General features: G+C 44.2%; 1 protein-coding gene across 4 annotated transcripts in view; it reads left to right on the top strand.

Moving 5' to 3' along the window:
• The first annotated feature begins 2,231 nt into the window (after positions 1-2,231).
• Positions 2,232-24,722, top strand: part of GRIA3 (glutamate ionotropic receptor AMPA type subunit 3) — a 193,894-nt gene continuing 171,403 nt past the window's right edge. For all 4 annotated transcript variants that reach the window (XM_070759890.1, XM_070759891.1, XM_070759888.1 and 1 more), the window contains exons 1-2: positions 2,232-2,450; positions 7,466-7,624. In XM_070759890.1, coding sequence (XP_070615991.1) covers positions 2,360-2,450; positions 7,466-7,624 — 250 coding nt within the window. In that variant the 5' untranslated portion in view covers positions 2,232-2,359. The remainder of the gene's footprint in view (positions 2,451-7,465; positions 7,625-24,722) is intronic.

Below are 24,722 nucleotides of genomic sequence, written 5' to 3'. Positions count from 1 at the left end.
TGACCTCTTAGGAATTGGGTGTGGTCAACAGTGGACAGTCTAAGGGTAAAGCTTTGGGGGTTTGATGATGAAACTAGAGTCAGATGGTGAGTTTCAGGCATTAATTACTTGGTTACTGAAGTCGTATTTTCTACAGTTGAGTTTGGAGCGGTTTACTTTGAGTTTGTGTGTGTTATGTGCTCACGTATTATTGTGGTTGAAGTTGAGGTAGTCGTTGACAGGAAGGACATTGAAGCAGATGATTTTATGGGCTATGCTTAGGTTGTGTTTAAGGCAACTTAGTTCTAAGCTTTCTAAGCCCAGGATTCTAAGTCTAGTTGCGTAGGGTACTCTGTTGCGAGTGGAGGAGTGGAGGGCTCTTCTGGTAAAGTATCTCTGGATGTTTTCTCATGTATTTATGTCCGAAATGCGGTGTGGGTTCCAGAAAGATGACCTGTATTCAAGGATTGGTCTGGCAAAAGTTTTGCATGCTCTGGTTTGCTTGCTTGCTTGCTTTGCAGAAGGCTGGTAGGGCAGGGTGGATATGGATCCCCGGAAGCAGCTGGTTCCAGAGAGCTGGAGCCACCGCAGAGAAGGCTCTTCCCCACTGTCCTGCCAGTCGACACTGTTTGGTTGTCCCAAAGGTGCTTTTTTCTTTTTTCAAACCCCAAGGAGCAACTGGGCTTTCCTGATTTTCTTCTTAGAGCTGAAGAGGCTTCTGGGATGAGAAGTGAAAGATCCAGTTGCCTCTTGAAAAGGAAAAAAAGCACTTTGTGGTTTTTCCAAGATGGTTATTCACGCTGGGTTCTTTGCTTCCATCTGCAACCTTTTCTGGTGGTCTTCCATCCCTGTGATTGCCAACCAAAGCTGCTCCACTTGACTGGGAGCAGAGAAAGTCGGATCGGTGCTGCCATCTGCTGCAGGTCCCTCCCCAGGAAAAGCATCCAGGAACTCCACTTTTCCCCTGCCTGGACCAACCTGCTTGGAAATTGGAAGATGAGGGCTAGGGTCACACCCCAAAAGATTTGGGAGTTCCTTCCTTCTTCACTCCCTCCCTCCCTCCTTCCTTCCTTCCTTCCTTCCTTCCGTCTGTCTTTCTTTCTTTCCTGCCTCCTCTCCCTCCTTCCTTCTCTTTCTTCTCCTTCTGAAATCCTTGTTTAAATTATGATCCTTTCTCCCACCCTTTCCTCCCTCTCTCTCTCCTTCCCTCCCTTCTCTCCTTCCTTCCTTCCTCCCTTCCCTCCCCCCCTCCCTCCCTCCTTTTTTCTTTCTTTCTTTCTTTCCTCCCTTCCCTCTTTCCTTCTTCCTCCCTTCCTCCCTTCTTGCTCTCTCCCTCCATTCTCTCCTTCCTTCTCTCTCCCTTCCTCCCTTTCTCATTTACCCACTCGAAGCAGAGACCTTCCTCCTCTCCCCCTCTCTCCCGCCCTGCTCTTTCACACAACCCGTTGTTCGAAGGGAGCTCGCATGACCCGGTGGTCTAAGTAAAGCCCAGCCTGGGAATCTACCCAACCCTTCCCTCAACCCTTCCCTCGACGTCCCAGCTCATGCCTCCTCCTCCTCCTCCTCCTCCCTCTTTCTTCCTCCTCCTCCTTCCACTTCCACTTCCTCCTCCTTCTCTTTCCTCCTTCCTCCTCCTCCTCCTCCTCCTCCTCCTCCTTCCTCTCCTCCGAGCAGGCTTCTCGGCGGCGATGGCGCCGGGTGCCAGAAGCCAGCGGCCACCGCAGCTTTAAAGCCAGATCCACGTGAGCCGAGCGGCGGGCTCGTTGCCTGGCTGGTTGGCCGCCGCCGCCAATCACCCCCCCCCCCCCTCCATCCCCGCCTCCCCGTTGCAAGCAACTCTTCGCTCGGCTGCCTCCTCCGCCGCGGCGCGCCCCCCCCCCCCGCCCCAGCCGCTGCAGTTCTGCGCCAAGGAGCCCAGCGGCGGCGAAGAGAAGTTTCAAGCCCGAGCCGGCGCTCCCCGCGTGACCCGACCCGCGGGTGGGCAGGCAGCCAGGTGGAGGGAGGGGAGGAGGGAGGGGACGGTCCAGCGCGCCTCCTCCTTCCTTCCTTCCTCTTTTCCTTCCCTGCCTTGCCTTCCTTCCATCCCTCCATCCATCCCTCCATCCTTCCACGCGGGGAAGGCACCCACGCGGCGCATCCTCCGCGGGGGAAAAAAGGCGAAGGAGGGGCGCCAAAGCAACGCGGAGGTTGCGGGGGGCGGCGGAATCCCGGAGCCCCCCCCCCACCTTCTTCCCAGCCCCAGCGGCGGCAGCAGCTGCCCCAGCACCAGCCCGCCCCGCGGTTGCGCCGATGCCGGCCCGGCTCGTTGCGGGGTGGTAGCAGCAGCGGTCGCGCGAAGGGGCCGGCAGCCGGCTCGCCACACCGACTCGCTTCCCCCGCCATGGGGCAACCGGCGGCTCCGAGGCTCTTCCTGCTGCTGGTGGGGCTCCTGGACCCCTCGCTGGCCGGATTCCCCAACACCATCAGCATAGGTGAGAAGCGGGCCTTTTCCTTTCCTTTCCTTTCCTTCCTTCCCTTCTTCCTTCCTTCCTTCCTTCTTTCCTTCCCTCCCTCCCTCTCCTTCGCTCCTTCGTTCCTTCCTTCGTTCCTTCCTTCCTTCTCTCCTTCCCTCCATCTGTTTCCTTCCTTCTTTCCTTCCTCCCCTCTTTCCCTCCCTCTCTCCCCTTCCTTCCTTCCTTCCTTCTTTCTTTCCTTCTTTCATCCCTCCCTCCCTCCCTCTCATTCCTTCTTTCCTTCCCTCCCTCCCTCCCCTCTCCTTCCATCCTTCGCTCACTCACTCCCGCCCTCCCTCCCACGTTTCCCCTCATCCTCATCCACACGTTAAGTGTCCGGTAAAGCTTGAGGAGAGGGCGCACGGGGTGGTGTTGGGGGTCTGTTGTGGCTTCGCCCATGCAACTGTCTCTTTCTCCCCACCCCCCTTCCTAACTCGATTGCCATAACTGAGTTACTTGCTCGGTTGTAAGAATTGGAGACTACTCCCAACGGGGAATCGACCCGACGAAGGGGAATCTCAATGGAAGGATAAAACGAACAGGGTTGGGGGGCAACCTTGCTTCCTTGGGAAGCAAGGATTGAATGCGGATCCGGGATCGTTTGGGGCGCCTGAGAGAACACGGCTTGAAGTTGGGGGGAGTTGATAGTAGCAAGCTTTATTATTATCATCAAAAGCCCAGTTTGCCTAAAATTAGGGGGGGGGAAGAATAAAAACGGGATAGTTTATGGTCGCTTTGAACGTTACACTTTCATGCCGGCGTGCGTTCAAGTGAAAATTTCCCTTCGGGAATGCTGGGTTGCGAAGGAAAGGAACCTTTGCCCGGGAGGATTCCAGAACAAAACTTCCGTGGGAATTTTTTCCACGAAGAGGGGGGGGGGGAAATTGGGTCCGGGATTGCTTTTTGCAAGCCTTCCCTTTTTGAAAACTTTGTTTTGGGGGAATTTTGAACCGAATGCGCCGCGGTTTCGAACCCGAACGTCGGGGAGCTGTCCAAGTCCTGGAAAATAAAATTTGTTTTTGAAGCTTTTTTATTTATTTATTTTTTATTTTGGGGGCTTTTTTTTTCTTTGGCTGGAAAACCCGGCTTGGCTCCCCGGGAGAGGACGGGGGTGGTGGTGGGGGAGAATAACAGAACCCGATGTGCCAGACAAATGAGATGAAGCATTCATGGGGTGGCTTCGCCCCCCCTCCATTCCCAGCCCCAAGCTGGCATGGGCTGCCCAGCCAAAAAACAGTGCAGGTGGATGGCGGATAATAATCCGCGCCTTGTCTCTCTGCACCGAATCTCTGCTGCAGCGTGTGTGTGTGTTTAAAAATTGTTCCGTGTGTAGGAGTGCAAAAAAAAAAAAATTAGAATTCCTGCCCACTTGGGTTCTTCTGGGGCAATTGGAAAATGCCAAGCCATACTTTAAAAATAGCATTTTGTTCCTGGAGCATTTACCTCTTAGGGTTCGCGCTCCCTCCTCCCCTTTTCTTTCCAGCTCTATCTTATTTATTTATACATATATATATATATTTACTCATTCTTTCCCACCACCCCCTACGTGCGCCGCAGAAAGAACACACAGGAGGAGGAGGGGGGGTGAGCCTTGTGTTGCTCCTGCTATGTCGAGAAAGAGTTTGGGTGGGTGGGCTGGAGAAGGAAATAGAAAAAGAAGTGAACCTTTATTTTAATTATTTCTCTCCCTCCCCCCAGTGGCTCAAATCTGTGCCACCCACCTAAAGATAACCAGGGAGAAACATAGAAACATAGAAGATTGACCGCAGAAAAAGACCTCCTGGTCCATCTAGTCTGCCCTTATACTATTTCCTGTATTTTATCTTAGGATGGATATATGTTTATCCCAGGCATGTTTAAATTCAGTGACTGTGGATTGACCAATCAGGTCTGCTGGAACTTTGTTCCAAGCATCTACTACTCTTTCAGTCAAATAATATTTTCTCACGTTGCTTCTGATCTTTCCCCCAACTAACCTCAGATTGTGCTTCCTTGTTCTTGTGTTCACTTTCCTATTAAAAACCTTATTTAACTCTTTCACATATTTAAATGTTTCAATCATGAGGTTAAATCATACTGGCATGTCTAGTTGAACAAAGAGAAGGGACTGGGGGAGGTGACATGACAGCTGTCACAGAGGAGAAGGGATTGACTTATTCTCCAAGGCACCAGCAGGCAGGAAGAGAAGTAAACGGCTTGGGAGCTCTTTAAAAGAGAGTCTCAACCGAGAGAACTAAGGAGGAATTTTCCTAACCGTGAGAATGGGGTGGTGCAGTTTTGCATCCTGGAATGATGGATGCTCCATCGCTCAAAGTGATCTTCAAAAAAAAAAAAAGGATTGGACAGCCTTTGGTGCACGAAGTTCTCCTCTGTGAACTGGGGCTGGACTAGAAGACCTCCCCAGGCCCCTTCCAGCCTTAGGGCTCTCTGTTTCTCTGGATCTGTCCCCTCATCGTTCCCATCACCCATCTCCTCCCACTAATGACTGCATGACTGTAGCTTGGTAGCTTGTATCCTTACGATTTAGATTGACTGGTTTCTAATATGATTGGGTTGCTTTATTTGTATCCAGGCTAACATTAAGTGTTGTACCTTATGATTCCTGATTAATGTATCTTGTCTTTTTATGTACACTGAGAGCATCTGCACCAAAGGCAAATTCCTTGTGTGTCCAATCACACTTAGCCAATAAAGAATTGAATTCTATTCTATTCTAATTCTAATTCATTCCATTTTTTCTCTTCTCTTCTCTTCTCTTCTATTCTATTCTCTTCCCCTCCATTCCATTCCATTCTATTCTTATCCCATCCCATCCCATCCTATCCTACCTACCCATTTCTTATTCCATTCCATTCCTACCCTACCCTACCCTACCCTACTCTACTCTACTCTACTCTACTCTACTCTACTCTACTCTATTCCATTCCATTCTATTCTTATCCCATCCCATCCCATTCCATCCTATCCTATCCACTTCCTATTCCATTCCATTCCATTCCTACCCTAGCCTACCCTACTCTACTCTACTCTACTCTACTCCATTCCATTCCATTCCTACCCTACTCTACTCTATTCTATTCCATTCCATTCTTATACCATCCCATCCCATCCTACCCACTTCCTATTCCATTCCATTCCTACCGTACCCTACCCTACCCTACCCTAATCTACTCTATTCTACTCTACTCTACTCTATGCTACTCCATTCCATTCCATTCCTACCCTACCCTACTCTATTCCATTCCATTCTTATCCCATCCCATCCTAACCTATCCTACGCTATCCTAACCATGTCCTTCCTTCCCTGTCCCCCAAGGCAGCTGCAATCTGCCGCTCTGCTTGGTTGATAAAGCTGCCTTCAAGAGCCCTTCTAAACTTTTCCCTCCATCTTCTATGGGCTGCTTTGGGGTTGTGTGTTGGGTTGGAAGGAGGTGAGGGAGCCAGGTCCATTGCACATTTAACTCTGATCGCCCTTCCAGGCTATGTCTGGGGACCAAAGAGTTAAGGTTGCTCAGAATTGGGGTTCAGGGCATCGTTTTAATCATCCCCCCAACCCTCTCCTCCTAATCAGTCCATCCCAGTCCATCCCCAGGCTGAGTGAGGTCAGCCTTCGATGAGCTGTAAGGTTTGGGATGGAATAGGCTTCTTTGCCTTATTTCCTTGGCTCTCCAGCTGAGTATGTTTAGGCTGCAGGTCCTCTAGCCCTTTAGCTCGAAGGAGGCCTGTCTGGATGATTTATTTCCGATTGAAGGGATGGCGAGGAGGAGGTTCAATTCGGAGTGGTCCTGTTTTGAAGGAACTCTCTTCTCCAATTCCATTTTTCTCCCCTATCTATTTTACAAATCGTCCCTCTGTGAAAATCGACCCAGGGAATAAATCTCATAGACCATGCCACATGGAACCATGCTCAGATCAGACAGCCTTTTAGATTGGGGGGTGGGGATAGTCCTTCCCAGCTTGCTTTGGTGGTGCTGTAGGAGGGTCTCTTGGAGTTTTGACCTTCTGGCATCCAAGGGATTAGCAGCATCCTGTCCCCACCCCATGCACTGCCCTGTGCCTCAGAAGAATTCAATGCTCAACCAAGGTTGAGAATAAACCTAGGTAGAATCCTCCCCCCCTCAAACTCCTCACCCCATGTACTGATTTGCTGCTCCGTCTGGTTTATATTGCCTCTGAAGACTCTGTGCTTTTATGTTTTTTTCAATGGGGTTGACTTCCATATTAGTAAGAATGGGAGCCTTGCAGAATTCAAAAACCTTTGTTTCTCTCTGTGTGGGAGGGGATGCAGAGAGAGAGGGGGGAGGAAGAGAGTGGGAAAGGGAGAGAAGGACGGAGGGGGAGGGAGGGGAGGGAGAAGGAGAGGAAGAGGAAGAGAAAGGGAGGGAGAAAGAGAAGAGAGGGGGAGGGAGAGAGTCATGAAAGGAGGGAGTGGGTGAGAGAGAGGGGGAAGGGAGAGAGAGGGAGATGAGGAAGGGGAGAAAGGGAGAGAAAGAGAAAAGCAGAGAGAGAGAAAGGAGGGAGAGGGGGAGAGGGACAGAGACAGGGAGAGGGAGGGAGGGAAAGAGAGAGAGGATTGAGAGAAATGGAGGGAGAGAAATTGAGGGAGAGAAGGAGAGAGAAGGTAGTGGGTGAGAGAGAAGGGGAAGGGAGGGAGAGAAAGGGAGAGAGAGATAGAAGAGAGGGTAGAGATGGAGGGAGAGGGACAGGAACAGGAACAGGGAGAAGGAGGGAGGGAGAGAGGGAGAGTGGGGGGAGAGACAGAGAGAGAGAGAGAGAGGGAGAGAAAGGAGGGAGAAGGGAGAGAGGGAGAGAGAGAACAGTCTTCCTGCATTGAAGCTGTGGACACAGATCTACGTAGCGTGCTCATTTCTGACATGAAATATGCTGTTGGCTAATGACAAATGCCTTCTCAAGTAGCTGAAAGAAGAAAATCCTTCTGTTCCACCCCTCCAATCCCCAGCTTTAAAAAATCTATATGTCTTCTCCATTTATAGGAGGACTTTTCATGAGAAACACAGTCCAAGAACACAGCGCGTTCCGATTTGCTGTGCAGTTGTACAACACCAACCAAAATTTCACCGAAAAGCCCTTCCATCTGAACTACCACGTCGATCATCTGGACTCTTCAAACAGTTTTTCAGTGACCAATGCATGTAAGTAGCTGGCTGAATTTTTCTTAAGGATTCTACCTCCCTGCTGAAGTTTCACGCTCTCCATCTCTCTCTCTCTTTTCCTCCATTCGGTCTTCTTCTTTTTTTCTGCCCCAGTATCCAAATGCTCACAGCACATTCAGCTGTGTTGCAAACAGCCCCAACGTAAGGAGAAAATCCATGTACAGTGGTATCTCTACCTAAGAATGTCTCTACTTACGAACTTTTCTAGATTCAATTTATTAGATTTGTAGATAAGAACCAGGTGTTCAAGATTTTTTTGCCTCTTCTCAAGAACCATTTTCCACTTACAAACCCGAGCCTCCGAAACTGTAACCGGAAAAGGCAGGGAGAAGCCTCCATGAGGCCCTTCTAGGAATCTCCTGGGAGGAAACAGGGCCAGAAAGGGCGGAGAGAAGCCTCTGGGGGGGCCTCTCTAGGAATCTCCTGGGAGGAAACAGGGCCAGAAAAGGTGGGGAGAAGCCTCTGTGGAGCGTCTCTAGGAATCTCCTGGGAGGAAACAGGGCCAGAAAAGGTGGGGAGAAGCCTCTGTGGAGCCTCTCTAGGAATCTCCTGGGAGGAAACAGGGTCGGAAAAGGTGGAGAGAAGCCTCTGTGAGGACTCTCTAGGAATCTCCTGGGAGGAAACAGGGTTGGAAAAGGCAGGGAGAAGCCTCCATGGGGCCTCTCTAGGAATCTCCTGGGAGGAAACAGGGTCGGAAAAGGCAGAGAGAAGCCTCCGTGAGGCCTCTCTAGGAATCTCCTGGGAGGAAACAGGGTTGGAAAAGGCAGGGAGAAGCCTCTGTGAGGCCTCTCTAGGAATCTCCTGAGAGGAAACACCCTCCACCCTCCCTGTGGTTTCCCCAATCACACACATTATTTGCTTCTACATTGATTCCTATGGGAAAAATGGCTTCTTCTTACAAACGTTTCTACTTAAGAACCTGGTCACTTGACAAATTAAGTTCGTAAGTAGAGGGACCACTGTATTTTGCTTCCTTTTACAACAGGAAATGGGTAGATTCCAACAGGCTGAACGTGACTGCTGCTTTGTCTTCCTTTGTCTCTTCTGGAGGCAATTTTTTTAAAACAAAAGGAAAAGGGAAAAGACACACAGGTTGGGGTTTATACAAATGGATGTGTGGCGTTGGCAGGGGGCCTTATTTTACAAATCATACGGTTGGGGGAAACCAAATGCAGAGGCCGTTGTTTAAAGTGACCTTGGAATGACAATCCAGGAGAATGGATTTTTGCCCTTTTTCTGCCTTTGAAATGGCTTTTCTTCTCGCAGAGAATGTGAGTGTGTTTGTATATACATGTGTTTGTCTATGTGAGAGAGAAACAGAAGGCGGTGTAAACTGATGGATGCCCGAGGAACTGGAGGGCCAGAAGGGAAATGGTGTAGGAAGCTTGATGGGCTGGAAAGAAAAGGAAAAAATAGCACCATGGATATATATTCATATTTCTTTTCCTCCTTCTTTTTGGATGCCTCCTGTTTTGCTTTCTTTCTGAGCGATTAAAAATAAGAAGAAGGGATAGAGTGGGGTTAAAGGGAAGAAATGGAGAAATTGACAGTGACCATGGGAACAATCAACCCATGGAACAGAAGTTGCCTTTGGAAGTTGTGAGAGCTTCATCACTGGACGTTTTCAAGAAAAGATTAGAGTGGCATTTGTCAGAAATGGTCTCCTGCTTGGGTGGAGGGGGGATGGGCTAGATTTATTTGTTTGTTTGTTTGTTTGTTTGTTTGTTTGTTCGTTCGTTCATTCATTCATTCATTATTTCTTTACTTATTTCTTTATTTCTTTATTTCTTTATTTCTTTATTTCTTTATTTCTTTATTTCTTTATTTCTTTATTTCTTTATTTCTTTATTTCTTTATTTCTTTATTTCTTTATTTCTTTATTTCTTTATTTCTTTATTTCTTTATTTCTTTATTTCTTTATTTCTTTATTTCTTTATTTCTTTATTTCTTTATTTCTATATTTCTTTATTTCTTTATTTCTTTATTTCTTTATTTCTTTATTTCTTTATTATTTATTTATTATTTCTTTCTTTCTTTCTTTCTTTCTTTCTTTCTGAATGAATGAATGAATGAATGAATGAATGAAATCACATGGACAAGATCCCTGAGAGAGAGTGAGAGAAAGAGTAAAAGGTAGAGGGAAGGACGGAGGGAGAGAGTGAAGGAGAAAAAGAGAGAGGGAGAGAGAGCGAGAAGAGGGAGGGGGACAGAGGGGGGGGAGGGAGAAGGAGAGAGAGTAGAAGACAGTGAGAGGGAAGGAGGGAATGTGAGAGAATGAGGGAGAGGAGAGAATTTTACTTACTTACTTACTTACTTACTTGTTATTTTGTGAGCTGCCCCGAGTCTTCGGAGAGGGGCGGCACACAAATCTAATATATTATTATTATTATTATTATTATTATTATTATTATTATTATTATTATTACATTTATATGCTGCCCAACTCCAGTTAGACTCTGGATGGCTTACAATGACCACAATTAAATGAGAGCGTGAAAATACGACTACAATAATAACAACAATTAAAAGGCAGTATAAAAATATATTAATAACCACTTTAAAAAACCAGCCATATATAGATGACCTACAAGGTCCCTTCCATTTCTGTTCATGTAATCTCAATCTAAAAAACAAGTCCATTGAGGTTTGATAGCTGATACTTCAGGAATGTCCCAACAATATTAGGATATGGGGAGGGGGTTTGGGGGGGGAAGCAGGAATATGATATACAGGATATACAGATAGGGATTATATCTTAGGGCCAAAGGCTGGGGGTCTCTTAGTTAAGGGCCAAGTCAACTTGAGAATGAGAGATAATGGACAAGCAGTAAATGAAGTCAGTTTCTTCTGGAAGGAATGCAGGAAAAGAGCAACAAAGATGATTAAAGGGTTGGAGGATTAAAAAAAGGGTTGCAGGAATTGAGCATGGCTAGTCTATTGTCTATTCTCTGAGTCGGCATACAAATCTAATAAATAAAATAAATAAATAAATAAATAAATAAAATAAATTGAAGAGAAGGACCAGGGTGTTCAATATTTGAGGTGCTGCTACAAGGAAAAGGGGATCAATCTATTCTCCAAAGCACCTGAAGGCAGGGCAAGAAGCAATGGGTGGAAACTAATTAAGGAGAGAAGGAAACTACGGAGAAATATCCTGACAGTGGAGAAAAACCAGTGGAATGGCTTGGCTTCAGAAGTTGTGGGTTGAGAGAGGGAGGGGGGAGAGAGAGAGAGGGAGAGGGAGAGAGGGAGAGGGAGAGAGAGGGAGAGAGAGAGAGGGAGAGAGAGAGGGAGAGAAAGAGAGAGAGAGGGAGAGAGAGGGAGAGAGAGGGGGGAGGGATAGAGAGAGGGGGGAGGGAGGGATAGAGACAGAGAGAAAGGGGGAGAGATAGAGGGAGAGAGTGGGAGAGAGAGGGGGATGGGAGGGATAGAGAGGGAGGGGGGGAGAGGGAGAGGGAGAGAGAGAGGGAGAGAGAGAGGGAGAGAGAGAGGGAGAGAGAGAGGGAGAAAGAGAGAGAGAGGGAGAGAGAGGGAGAGAGAGGGGGAAGGGATAGAGAGAGGGGGGGAGGGAGGGATAGAGGCAGAGAGAAAGGGGGAGAGAGAGAGAGAGAGAAGGAGAGAGAGAGAGAGACCATTAAGATATTCAGCACAAATTATATCTCTATTTGGAGTTTGATGAGACCAGGCAAAGATTCAAGCCAGATATCATTTTTAAATGAGATTTGGTTGGACAGCCAACTCAAATAGATTTTCTGGATCGGATTGGCTCAGATCAGGTTTGAGCAAATCACATCTGGATTTCAAAGGCTTTTGTCTCTAGGGTCCAAAGCCTTTTCTTCCTGGAATTTCTTTACAAGGTGGAATGAACCTAATTTGATGTTTCAAACCCAAGCATGCTGTCCACTCGTCTTTCCAAATGTGTGTGGATTGATATCTTCATATTTTGCTTGGGAGTAAACTGCCCGAATATGCAGAGTCACACAACGGGACTTGACAAGATACCAGGATTTATAGTGTGGCAATTTAGGAAACAGTACAGAGAAATAACGATGACACTTTGAGTAGTAAACAGTTTTTATTCTTCAGTGCATTTAAAATATCTTCTGTCTTAGCCTTCTATTTACTGGAACAAACTACTATATATGCAGTAAAGCTGACTTACATGTAGACACTAAACCAATCCAGGTTTCTCCATATCAACACTACAGCTCTATCTCAATAATTAACTTGCGCTCAAAACCGCTCCAGCCAGCCAATTAACAATATTGCCACCAACAACAACTAACAACCAACAGCTAACAATCATTGTAAAGATGCTTTGCATTTTATAATGCTCTGGCCCAATCAGGTTGCAGAATACACCCTATGACTCAGCATTCATTACTGTTTAATATGCCTCTTTTACCTTATATGGTAACATAATGGAATATCACCTAGGATTGAACTAATCCTTGACATAAACACCTCTGGACATAAGGAATGCAACTTCCTATAATCTAATGCTTTCTAGGGACACACTTCAAGAGGGCCCGAACCCATCATCCACTCTTTCGAATGACCTTTATGAGTCCAAAATAATAATAATTTTTTGGTAAGCTCTCTCCAAATTAAGAAACACCATTCTTGAAACTAGTCAGGTTATTTTGACCCCCTCGAGTCAAAGGATCACCTGAATTGTATGGCAGTGGAAATACAACAAGGAACAATAACAATTTGCGATATCTTTCCTTGATATTCTAAATTAATTAATTATTTATTATTTATTATTTGGATTTATATGCCGCCCCTCTCCGAGCGCTCGGGGCGGCTCACAACATATCAGAAAAATATATAACATATACCGGTACATATCTAAAAATCCAATTAATATGACTAAAAATAACTTTTAAACAACTCTAATATGATTTAAATACATTCATCACCACTCACTCAACACAATATACTAGTACACTCGTTGGTTAGGGGGTCTAGGATCTAGTGACGCGAAGCCTGGTGGCATAAATAGGTCTTTAAGCTTTTGCAGAAGGAGAGGAGGGTGGGGGCAGTGTGAATCTCCGGAGGGAGCTGATTCCAGAGGGCTGGGGCCCCCACAGAGAAGGCTCTTCCCCTAGGCCCCGCCAAACGACATTGTCTGGTTGACAGGACCTGGAAAAGGCCAATTCTGTAGGGCCTTACCGGCCACTGGGATTCATGTGGCAGAGGCGGTCTCGGAGGTAATCTGGCCCAATGCCATGTAGGGCTTTTGTAGGTCATAGCCAACACTCTGAACCATGTCCGGACGAATCCCAGTGACCAGTTAGGGTCCCACAGAGTTGGCCTTCTCCAGGTCCCGTCGACTAAACAATGTCGTTTGGCGGGCCCCAGGGGAAGAGCCTTCTCTGTGGCGGCCCTGGCCCTCTGGAACCAACTCCCCCCGGAGATTAGAACTGCCCCCACCCTCCTTGTCTTTCATAAACTACTCAGGACTCACTTATACTGCCAGGCATGGGGGACTTGAGACATCTTTCCCCAGGCTTTTTTATACTTTGTTTTATGTTTGGTATGAATGTGCTGTTTGGCTTTTTAAATAATGATAGGGTTTTATATGTTTTTAATATTAGATTTGTTCCACTACTATATTGTTTTTATTACTGTTGTGAGCCGCCCCGAGTCTTCGGAGAGGGGCGGCATACAAATCTAATAAATGATAATGATAATGATAATGATAATGATAATGATAATGATAATGATAATGATAATGATAATGATAATGATAATGATAATGATAATGATAATGATAATGATAATAATAATAATAATAATAATAATAATAATAATAATAATCGGCAACCAATGCAGTCCACGGAATGATGGAGAAATATGACGAAATTCCCTGCCATCTAATCACCAATCCTGGAAACTTCATTATTATTCACTCTTAGGGAGAAGCAATAATACTTTGAAGCTTCAACTGCTACCAGGCCTGGAATAGAATGATATTTATACAGGGTCAATCAACTTGAAACTGAGCTGTATTATATTATATTTATACACTCAACAGTGCTACGTGACTTACCGTGACAACGCTTTGGTCTTCCTTGCTGCATGTGACCTCAATTAAAATAATAATAATAACGCAGATACACGAAATTGGATCTTGAACCATGCTTGGCCTACAATCTCTGTGTATTTCCTTACATTTAAAGCCGTGGCGCGTTTACTCAGAGTGACCTCGAAGAGTGATGACAAAGTTTGGTGCGTTGTGTGAACCTAGCTAGCCCCAACTGATTTATTTGTGGTTTCAGTGGATTGTGGGAATCCAGAAAATGGGTTCACTTGATCTGTGAACATAGCATGTGGGTTTCAGTTCAGGGTTGTCTTAGAGAGTACGGTTTGCCTATCTTGCTCTTATTATTATCTTTACTAGATAAGTGGTCAAAGCAATGGAAACGGCGGTTTATTTATTTATTTTTATTATTTATTTATTGGATTTGTATGCTGCCCCTCTCCGTAGACTCGGGGGGGGGGGCTAACAACAATGATAAAAAACAGCATGTAACAATCCAATAATAAAACAACTAAAAACCCTTATTATAAAACCAAACATACACACAAACAGACCATGCATAACTTGTAATGGCCTATGGGGGAGGAATATCTCAACTCCCCCATGCCTGCCGGCATAAGTGAGGGATGTTTCCAAATGTAAAATAATGCACTTGGGGAAGAGGAATCCTCAATCTGAGTATTGTATTGGCAGTTCTGTGCTAGCAAAAACTTCAAAAGAGAAAGATTTAGGGGTAGTGATTTCTGACAGTCTCAAAATGGGTGAACAGTGCGGTCAGGCGTTAGGGAAAGCAAGCAGGATGCTTGGCTGCATAGTTAGAGGTATAACAAGCAGGAAGAGGGAGATTGTGATCCCTCTGTATAGAGTGCTGGTGAGACCACATTTGGAATACTGTGTCCAGTTCTGGAGACCTCACCTACAAAAAGAGATGGATCAAATTGAACGGGTCCAAAGACCGGTTACAAAGATGGTGGAAGGTCTTAAGCATAAAACGTATCAGGAAAGACTTCATGAACTCAATCTGTGTAGTCTGGAGAACAGAAGGGAAAGAGGGGACATGATCGAAACATTTAAATATGTCAAAGGGTTAAATATGGTTCAGGAGGGAAGTGTTTTTAATAGGAAAGTGAACCCAAGAACAAGGGGGCACAATCTGAGGTCAGTTGGGGGAAAGATCAGAAATAACGTGAGAAAATATTATTTTACTGAAAGAATGGTAGATGCTTGGAACAAACTTATTTATTTATTTATTTATTTATTGGATTTGTATGCCGCCCCTCTCCGGAGACTCCAGCAGACGTGGTTGGTCAATCCACAGTAACTGAATTTATTAAACCTGCGGATAAATATAGATCCATCCTAAGATAAAACACAGGAAATAGTATAAGGGCAGACTAGATGGACCAGGAGGTCTTTTTCTACCCCCTGGCGGATGAATGTATTGTGAACTTGCTGACTGTATTTTAATTGGTTTTTCAGGTTTTTTAGATTATTAACTTGATTTAATTGGATTTAGGATGCATATTATTTCCTTATATTGCACTGCCCTTGTACATGCAGACAATCGCCATCCCACGCATTCGCACAGGCCTCACTGAAGCCTGGGATGGTGAAAAAACAGCCAAACGGGCAAACCAGAAGTTCAGAAAAACAGACTTCCGGTTTCCCCATGGTGCTGTTTTTTCCACTCTGGATGCTTCAGGAAGCTTCCCTAAAGCCTCCGGATTGTGAAAAACAGCACAACGGGCAAACCGGAAGTTTGTTTTTCTGAACTTCCGGTTTGCCTCTTAGGATGTTTTTCATACTTCGGGGCTTCAGGGAAGGTTCCTTGAAGCCTCCAGAGGGTGAAACGGCCTTCCCTGATGCAGAAAATCAGCTGGACAGTGGGCCTAGGGGAAGAGCCTTCTCTGTGGGGGCCCCGGCCCTCTGGAATCAGCTCCCCCTGAAGATTCGCACTACCGCCGCCCTTCTTGCCTTCCGCAAGAGTTTAAAAACTCATCTTTGCCACCAGGCATGGGGTTATTAGATCTCCCACCGACCAATGAATGTTTCTTAGTATGGTTGTTGAATGAATTGTTAATGGAAGGGTTTTTTGTTTTGTTTTTTAAAATAGAATTTTAAGGATTGTTTTTATTTGTATATTAATTGGATTGTTTATTACTGTCTCTTTTATATGCTGTGAGCCGCCCTGAGTCCTCGGACAAATCCCATTAAACTTGAAACTTATAGATGGTGGGTGATAGCGGACACATTATTTGTGGGCCTGGATATGGAATATTTAATATTCTGCAGCTCCAGATAAACGATCCAAAGGGAGGTTATTCGTGACAAACTTGAAAGCAGTTGTGTTTGAAACACCAGGAGATATTTATAGTCATATGCCAAGGGTGATGCCCTTTCTTTCTGCAAATGAGCTAGTGGTTGCCAATACTGATGGGTTAACTTGACTTATGATTATATGCTGCTCAAAAAAATAAAGGGGACACTTAAACAACACAATATAACACCAAGTAAATCAAACTTCTATGAAATCAAACTGTCCACTTAGGAAGCAGCTCTGATTGACAATCAATTTCATTTTGTTCTCAGCACATTCAACTTTGTACAAAACAAAGTATTCAATGAGAATATTTCATTCATTCAGATCTAGGATGTGTTATTTGAGTGTTTCCTTTATTTATTTATTTTTTTGAGGAGTGTATTTATTTATCTCTGTCCTGCCTGTATTATTATTATTATTATTATTATAAGGTGGTAAATATGTTCAGCACACTTTCTTCCCATGTTCTAAATAACAGCAACCCTTGAGATGAGTTGAGCTAAGAGAAAGTGATTGACCCAAGATCACCCAGATGGCTTTCATGCCTAAGGCAGGACTAGAACTCGCCATCTCCTGGTGATTGGTCCACAGTCACCCAGCCAGCTTTCATGACTCAAGCAATACTAGGACTCACCATCTCCTGGTGATTGGTCCATAGTCTCCCACCCAGGCTTTCATGACTAAGGTGGGACTTGAACTCATGGTCTCTTGCTTTCTATTCTGGTGCCTTAACCCCTAGATTGAACTGGCTCTCTACACTGTGATTGTAGAAACATAGAAACATAGAAGACTGACGGCAGAAAAAGACCTCATGGTCCATCTAGTCTGCCCTTATACTATTTCCTGTATTTTATCTTACAATGGATATATGTTTATCCCAGGCATGTTTAAATTCAGTTCCTGTGGATTTACCAACCACGTCTGCTGGAAGTTTGTTCCAAGGATCTACTACTCTTTCAGTGAAATAATATTTTCTCACGTTGCTTTTGATCTTTCCCCCAACTAACTTCAGATTGTGTCCCCTTGTTCTTGTGTTCACTTTCCTATTAAAAACACTTCCCTCCTGGACCTTATTTAACCCTTTAACATATTTAAATGTTTCGATCATGTCCCCCCTTTTCCTTCTGTCCTCCAGACTATACAGATTGAGTTCATGAAGTCTTTCCTGATATGTTTTATGCTTAAGACCTTCCACCATTCTTGTAGCCCGTCTTTGGACCCGTTCAATTTTGTCAATATCGTTTTGTAGGTGAGGTCTCCAGAACTGAACACTGTATTCCAAATGTGGTCTCACCAGCGCTCTATATAAGGGGATCACAATCTCACTCTTCCTGCTTGTTATACCTCTAGCTATGCAGCCAAGGTGTTGTGTTATTGTGTTATTTTTCTCACAATCAAGTGGCTTCTTATCATTCCTCAAGGATGTGCCTGAGATTTGCAACCGATGGATGATTTAACAGCTTCTGCTTGTTGATATATGTTGTCCTTAAACTTTCCTAGGGAACTCTAAGGGCTTGTTTGTCAGAGTTTGGGGAGCCAAGAATCTCCTGTTGGATCATATCAATATCTCACCCGTTAACATCTGGGGTGCACTTTTGCTTAAATTACACCTTATTCTTATCTTTTAAATATTCAGCATAACCCACTTGGAGAGGCAGTTTGTCTGAATCTACTTACTCAACTTTTTTTCACCCAGCTTGAAGACAGCATCATAAACATTGTAGGACAAATAGGTTTGATTTGAGCAATGAGTGGCAAACGCAATTTATATTGGTGCCTATTCAAATTCAACATTCTGACTCATCTTAGTTGGGGGAAAGATCAGAAGCAACATGAGAAAAATATTATTTTACTGAAAGAGTAATAGATGCTTGAAACAAACTTCCAGCAGACATGGTTGGTAAATCCACAGTCACTGAATTGAAACATGCCTGGGATAAACATAGATCCATCCTAAAATAAAATACAGGAAATAGTATAAGGGCAGACTAGATGGACCAGGAGGTCTTTTTCTGCTGTCAAACTTCTATGTTTCTATATTTCTATTTATAGCTGTAGGATATGTCTTCTCTAAATGTTCTACTAGGATAATCTCTACTTGAACAACTATGGAGCTATGTTTCCGAATCCATGGATTATTATAATTTGTCGATAATCCATTAACATCTTAACCATGATCACCTTGAGATGGGAAATGGGTGAACTACAAAAATGAATGAACCTAAGTTTGATCATTGTGGACAGTCTGATAAATTTGCTGCTTGAGCTACAAGCAGGTGGACCTAACGTCATCCCAAATACAAATACTCAATGGATGACAGTTGAATCTTTCTTCCACTTTGATAGTGGACTAGCAAGCAACTTCTGCTGAATCTAGGGGAGAAATTAATGTATTTTGCTGCCCCTTATCAACACTTCTACTGCATGAATCAATGTGTATCAGTTGACTATCCTTCAACATGGAAATGTGAATGTTGCTGGAATTCACCAGCAACATTGTTTGATCTATGGAAGTTGATCTATGGTTGATCTATGGAAGTTGATGGTTGATCTATGGAAGTTGATGGTTGATCTATGGAAGTTGATGGTTGATCTATGGAAGTTGATGGTTGATCTATGGAAGCTGACTTTTATTGGAGCTTCAGTGGTGTCTTTCTAGCTTTAATTCTTGTTCCCAGTTGATAATTATATTGTACCTTTATTCTTAATTACCACCCAGAATTCACTTTAGGTGATGGGCATCCCTATGCTTCGGTCAAATAAAGAAGGGTGATGCCAACAGAGACTCAAGAAGCAGAGATCAATTCTGGAACTGGGATGACTAAAGGAGGTGTTAGTTTCAGGGTGGTTGAGCTAATATATATATATAAATTATCTTAAGAATGTTTTCTATAGTTGAATCCACCTACGATGTGAATTCTCAAGGAAGGATGTTGGTATAACCATGGCTACGATGAGATAGAGCCAGCTTTTGTTCAACCGTGTCTTATGGAACCCAGAGTGGTGGTTTAGTCCACAACTTTTGGCTTAGCATCTTCGGTGAAAGAGGTCTTGGTGGCTCAGAAAGAAAACTTCCCTCTGAGTTTAGGGTGTCCAGTCTGTTGTAACCTGGGACGCTTCTGAAATTGGACCATTCTGAAAAAAGATAAGAATAGGAAAAATTTAGAACCTGAAAAAATCAACAACCCAACACAGTGATAGCACAATGTACTACCTGACTCTGTGGTTTCTACTCCTAACCCCAAAACCTTTAATCTTAGATTAACTAGCCTAGAGAAAAGAAGGGCCAGGGGAGACGTGATAGAAGTCTACAGGTACTTGAGGGGTTGCCACAGAGAGGAGGGGGGGCCACACTATTTTACAGGGCACCAGTGAGCCAGATGAGGAACAACGGATGGAAGCTGACCAAGGAGAGATTCAACCTAGAAATAAGGAAGAACTTCCTGATGGTCAGAGCGATCAACCAGTGGAATGGCCTGCCAGTGGAGGTCGTGAATTCCCCAACTTTGGACATTTTCAAGAGGAGACTGGATGGTCATTTGGCTGGAGCGCTGTAGGATTCCTGCTTAAGCAGGGGGTTGGACTTGATGACCTGCAAGGTCCCTTTCAACTCTAATAATAAATAAATAAAATAAAATAAATAAATAAATAAAACTACAATTGACCTCTCTAAGAAGTCTGCAAGGGACATGCATAAGCGCACCATTGTGCCAACCGTCCCTGTCCTACTGCCCCATTGTCTTTTATCATTACTTTTTATCATTACTTTCCTAATGTTATCGTTGTGGTTAGCTCTGGCCCAGCTCCTGCCCCAAGGACTGTGGATGTGGGGGAGACATCCACATGCTGCAGGCCTGTTTTGCCCCCGGTGGAATCTGATGATGAAAGCTCCTCTGATCAAGAAGACATGAGTGACAGGGAGGAGGAGAGTGGGGCAGACAGCTCAGAAGGAGATCAATTATCTAGCTCCTCCTTGGATTCAGAACAAGAGTTAATGATACAGCCACGTATGCGGAGAGCGATGCATAGGCAACAACAACTGAGAGATTATCAAAGAAAATGAGGCCACCTGTGGTTGGGTGGGGCTGTGGTAATTAGTGAGGCTGCTATAAATAGCAGCCTGTGGGTTTGGCCATTGTGGAGGATTATCTGATCCTTGTGTTTCGTGACTGCTTTACTGACTTTGACCTTTTGTGTGCTGATTTCCCCCCGCTTGGAAACTAAACCAGAGCAAAGTGTGTTTCACTTTGTGAAAGAAGAGGGACTGTGAATTGCCTCACAGCTGCAAGCTATGTATCACAGAACTGATAAGGGACTTGTACAAATTACCAGTTTGTTTGGAGACCAGTGCTCTTTGCTATACCAAAAGAGGGCTTAGTTTAAGTGAATTTTCATTATAAAGAACATTGTTTTGAATTTTCAAACTTGTGTGTGTCTGAAATTTGTACCTGTGAATAATTTGGGAGGAGTGTACCAGAGAGCCCGACAGAACAGTTATGTTTATACAAATTACCATCCTATAATTGTTTGACAAATATATATAAATAAAATAAATTTAAAAAGGGGAGCAGAAGAGAAGCCACCGATAAACGCAAGGACTTTATAAACTTGCTTCATAAACCCAACCTCTGTCCCTAAAAGCTGAGCCAGCTGGGGGATGTTGTTGAGACATTGCAGAGGTGTTTGGCTCACGTACGGAGCGAGAGATGGTTTGCTGGTATATGTTGCAACAGGGCAGCTTCGATGTCCAACTTTATCCCTGGTGGGTCGACGTCTAATTCCCCTTCTTCTTTTTCTCCCCTCCATGAATTTAAATTAACTCCTCTCTCAGCCTATGATGCCACGAAGGTTCGAACGGACGCGTTCAACTTCTGGCGTGCCACTGCTGTTCTCTTTCTAGTTTGCGCCTGTAGTGTACTCTTACCATATTCCTGAAGCCACTGCAGTGTCAGCTCATTAGCAAACAGATCGCATATTTCTCTCCTCTCTCTCTCTCTCTCCTCCCCTTCTGCACTGACATTGCAAAAATGCAAAAAAAAAAAAAAAGCCGGCGTACACCTTTAAGGCCAAGAAACGGAGGGTTAGCTCACGTACTATTTACAGGGAATGTTTAGAAAAACCAGTGTAAAGCTCAAGCAGCTATTTCCCCTCCTTTAAGGATAACGGTTCTTTTAGCAAAACATACCAGCCACAAAGCTGTCCCCCCCCTTTTTTTTATTTTGCAAAACAGGCATAGGATGCCAATCTTCAGTTATGTTCGGAATATATCTTTCTTTCTCCAACCCATCCGTAGCCCAGGGGTTTGGGTATATAATTCTTAACACCCCTGGACCAGTCTGCATTCTTTTGCCGTGGTTTTGTAATCCGTGCAAAACGAAAGGAGAAACACCTGGTGTGTATATGTGTGCGTGTGTTTGACCAATGTCTTTTTGCTAGGATGGGTTCTCACTGTCCTCTTAGTTGGGATGAGGTGGCCAGGATTTCATCCCGTCACCCGTTCTCCTTGAGGGTGATTTATAATCCATCTTGCAGAGGGTAGAGGGGTTTTTTTTTAAAGAAAGGACAGACGTAGGGGGGGGGGGAGTCTGCAGCTTCCCGTTATGGAGATGGCATTTTTAAGAACTCCACCCACGGTAGGCTGGTGAACCAAGACTCAGAAGAGACCAATTTATCTGTTGGCACGCTTCGTCCCATCTCCTGCAACACTTCACTTGATGCTGCAGTACCAAGGTTTGTTCCTGCTAGTGGACAAACAGCTTTTTCCTTTCCCCTCTGGCTGCCCCTTGGCAAAAGTGTGGTGGTGCTTAAATTGGCCAGTTTATGACTTTCAGAGACCTCTCCTGTGGACACAAGGAGAGGGGGCAGTACAAGCCAAGAAGGAAATTGAGTTGGGGCAATAGCCTTCCTTGAGCCCCTATGAGTTGCTCAAAGACTTTGTTGACATCGGTCTTGCAGTATCTCTAAAGTTCTTTCTTTCTTTCTTTCATTTTTTCTTTCTTTCTTTCCTTCCTTCCTTCGTTCTTTCTTTCCTTCCTTCCTTCCTTCCATCTTCCTTCCTTTCTTTCTTCCTTCCTTTCTTCCTTTCTTTCTCCCTTCCTTCCATCTTCCTTCCTTCCTTCCTTCCTTCCTTTCCTTCCTTTCCTTCCTTCCTTCCTTCCTTCCTTCCATCCATCCATGGCATCAGACCAGATTACTTGCAGGATTGTCTTCTGCCTCATGTATCCCAGCAGCTGGTCAGGTTCCACAGAGTCATCCTTCCCCAGTTCCTGTCAGCTAGACAATGTCGCCCGGTGGGACCTGGGGGAAGAGCCTTCTCTGTAGTGGCCCCGGCCCTTTGGAACCAACTCTCTCCAGAGATTTGTACTGCCTCCACCCTCCCCGCTTAAAGTCCTATCTTTGCTGACAGACTTCCTAGTGCTTTCACAGCCTTCTCTAAGTGGTTTACACAATAAGCATATTGTCCCCAACAATCTGGCTCCTCATTTTATCGACCTTGGAAGGATGGAAGGCTGAGTCAACCTTTAGCTGGGATGGAAGGATGGATAGGGAAGGGAAGGAGAGGGAGAAAGGGAGGGAGGGAGGGAGGAAGGAAGGATGGAAGGAAGGAAGGAAGGAAGGAAGGTGGTGAGATTTGAACTGCTGAACTACAGCTAGCAGTTAGCTGAAGTAGCCTGCAGTGCTACACTCTAACCATTGCACCATCTGGGCTCTTTTGTGGATATTAGCCTACAAAATCAATTGCAGAGGAAATATATATATATATATATATATATATATATATATATATATATATATATATATATATATGTAGATTGTTCTGAGTTCGGGTTTTGCCCTGTGTAATATATATATATATATATATATATATATATATATATATATATATATATATATATATATATATATATATAAAGTATATAGTATTTATATAATTATAAATTTTAGAAAGTACTTATATTTTATAAATTTTATAAAGTAATTATAAAGTACTTATAAATTATAAGTACTTATAACTATATAAGTATATATATATATATACTTATATTATGTAAGTATAAGTAATGTATATACATATAGATATATATCTCTAGGTTTTCAATATCAAAAGAGCAGCACCATGTCAGTCTTTTGCAGGCTTCAAAAACATCAAGCGTAGTGTTAAACTGTGACTTCAAGCAGTGAGCTTTTTGTCATAACACAAATGAGGACACACTTGAAGAAAGTTCCCATGAAATTAATTAGTCAACTGAGGAGGTCTCTCACGTCTATTCCCACAGCACATTTGCTGGGCATGTAGATAAGAAAATGCTCACCAAAAGGAGAAGAAATTTCAAAATTTATTACTATTAGAAACATAGGAGATTGACAGCAGAAAAAGACCTCATGGTCCATCTAGTCTGCCCTTATACTATTTTCTGTATTTTATCTTAGGATGGATATATGTTTATCCCAGGCATGTTTAAATTCAGTTACTGTGGATTTACCAACCACATCTGCTGGAAGTTTGTTCCAAGCAGCTACTACTTTTTCAGTAAAATAATATTTTCTCGCTTTGCTTCTGATCTTTCCCCCAACTAACCTCAGACTGTGCCCCCCTTGTTCCTGTGTTCACTTTCCCATTAAAAACACTTCCCTCCTGAATCTTATTTAACCCTTTAACATATTTAAATGCTTAGATCATGTCCCCCCTTTTCCTTCTGTCCTCCAGACTATACAGATTGAGTTCATTAAGTCTTTCCTGATACGTTTTATGCTTAAGACCTTCCACCATTTTTGTAGCCCGTCTTTGGACCCGTTCAATTTTGTCAATATCTTTTTTTAGGTGAGGTCTCCAGAACTGAACACAGTATTCCAAATGGGGTCTCACCAGCGCTCTCTACAATGGGATCGCAATTTATTCATTTATTATCTGAATTTACAGGCCACTCTTCTCCCAATGGACTCAGGGCAGTGTATAAAGATAAAACAAAGATACAATTTAAGACCCCAGATATTAAAAAACCCCATTCATCTATCACTCATCCATTTCAACTAACATACTCCTGACTGGAGCAGCGTGATATCGCTCAATGGCCCCAGGCCTGCTGACAAAGCCATGTTTTTAAAGCCTTCCAAAAGGCCAGGACGGTGGGAGCAGTACAGATTGAGGGGATTTGATTCCTGGTGGTCCCGCCAGCCAGCACTGCTTGGCCGATGGGCCCTGGAGAAGGCCGACTCTGTTGGATCTGACCGGTCGCTGGGACATATGGGACAGAAAATGTCCTTCTGTTGGAGGGTGGTGGCCACAAAGGAGGAGTTGGTGTGATCCAGGGGTTGACAGCAACTACATTTAATATTAATATGCGATTATAATATTATTAAGATGATCTGTCAAACAGTCCTCCAGATGTTTGAACAGGATTTGACATTGATGGGTCTGGGATAAGCAGCTGTGATTGTTTGATGGTCCTCAAAGTATCGTTGCAGGACGTCAGCTCTTCCGAAGAAAGCTGCCTTTTGCAATTGACTGGTAGTGAATCTGTCAATGCTGATCATGTTCAAATGGTGCTCTGGATCTTTTGGGATTACACTCAAGGTGCCTATTACCATTGGTACCACCTTTGTTTTCTTTGGCCATGGTGTTTCCCTGTCTATTTTCAGGTCTTTGTACAGTAATCCCTCGCTACTTCGCAGTTCATCTTTTTGCGGATTCGCTATTTCATGGGTTTTCA

The sequence above is a fragment of the Erythrolamprus reginae genome, chromosome 8 (assembly GCF_031021105.1).
Source record: "Erythrolamprus reginae isolate rEryReg1 chromosome 8, rEryReg1.hap1, whole genome shotgun sequence".
Classification (NCBI taxonomy): Eukaryota; Metazoa; Chordata; class Lepidosauria; order Squamata; family Dipsadidae; genus Erythrolamprus; species Erythrolamprus reginae.
This window is presented reverse-complemented; position numbering and strand designations above follow the sequence as displayed.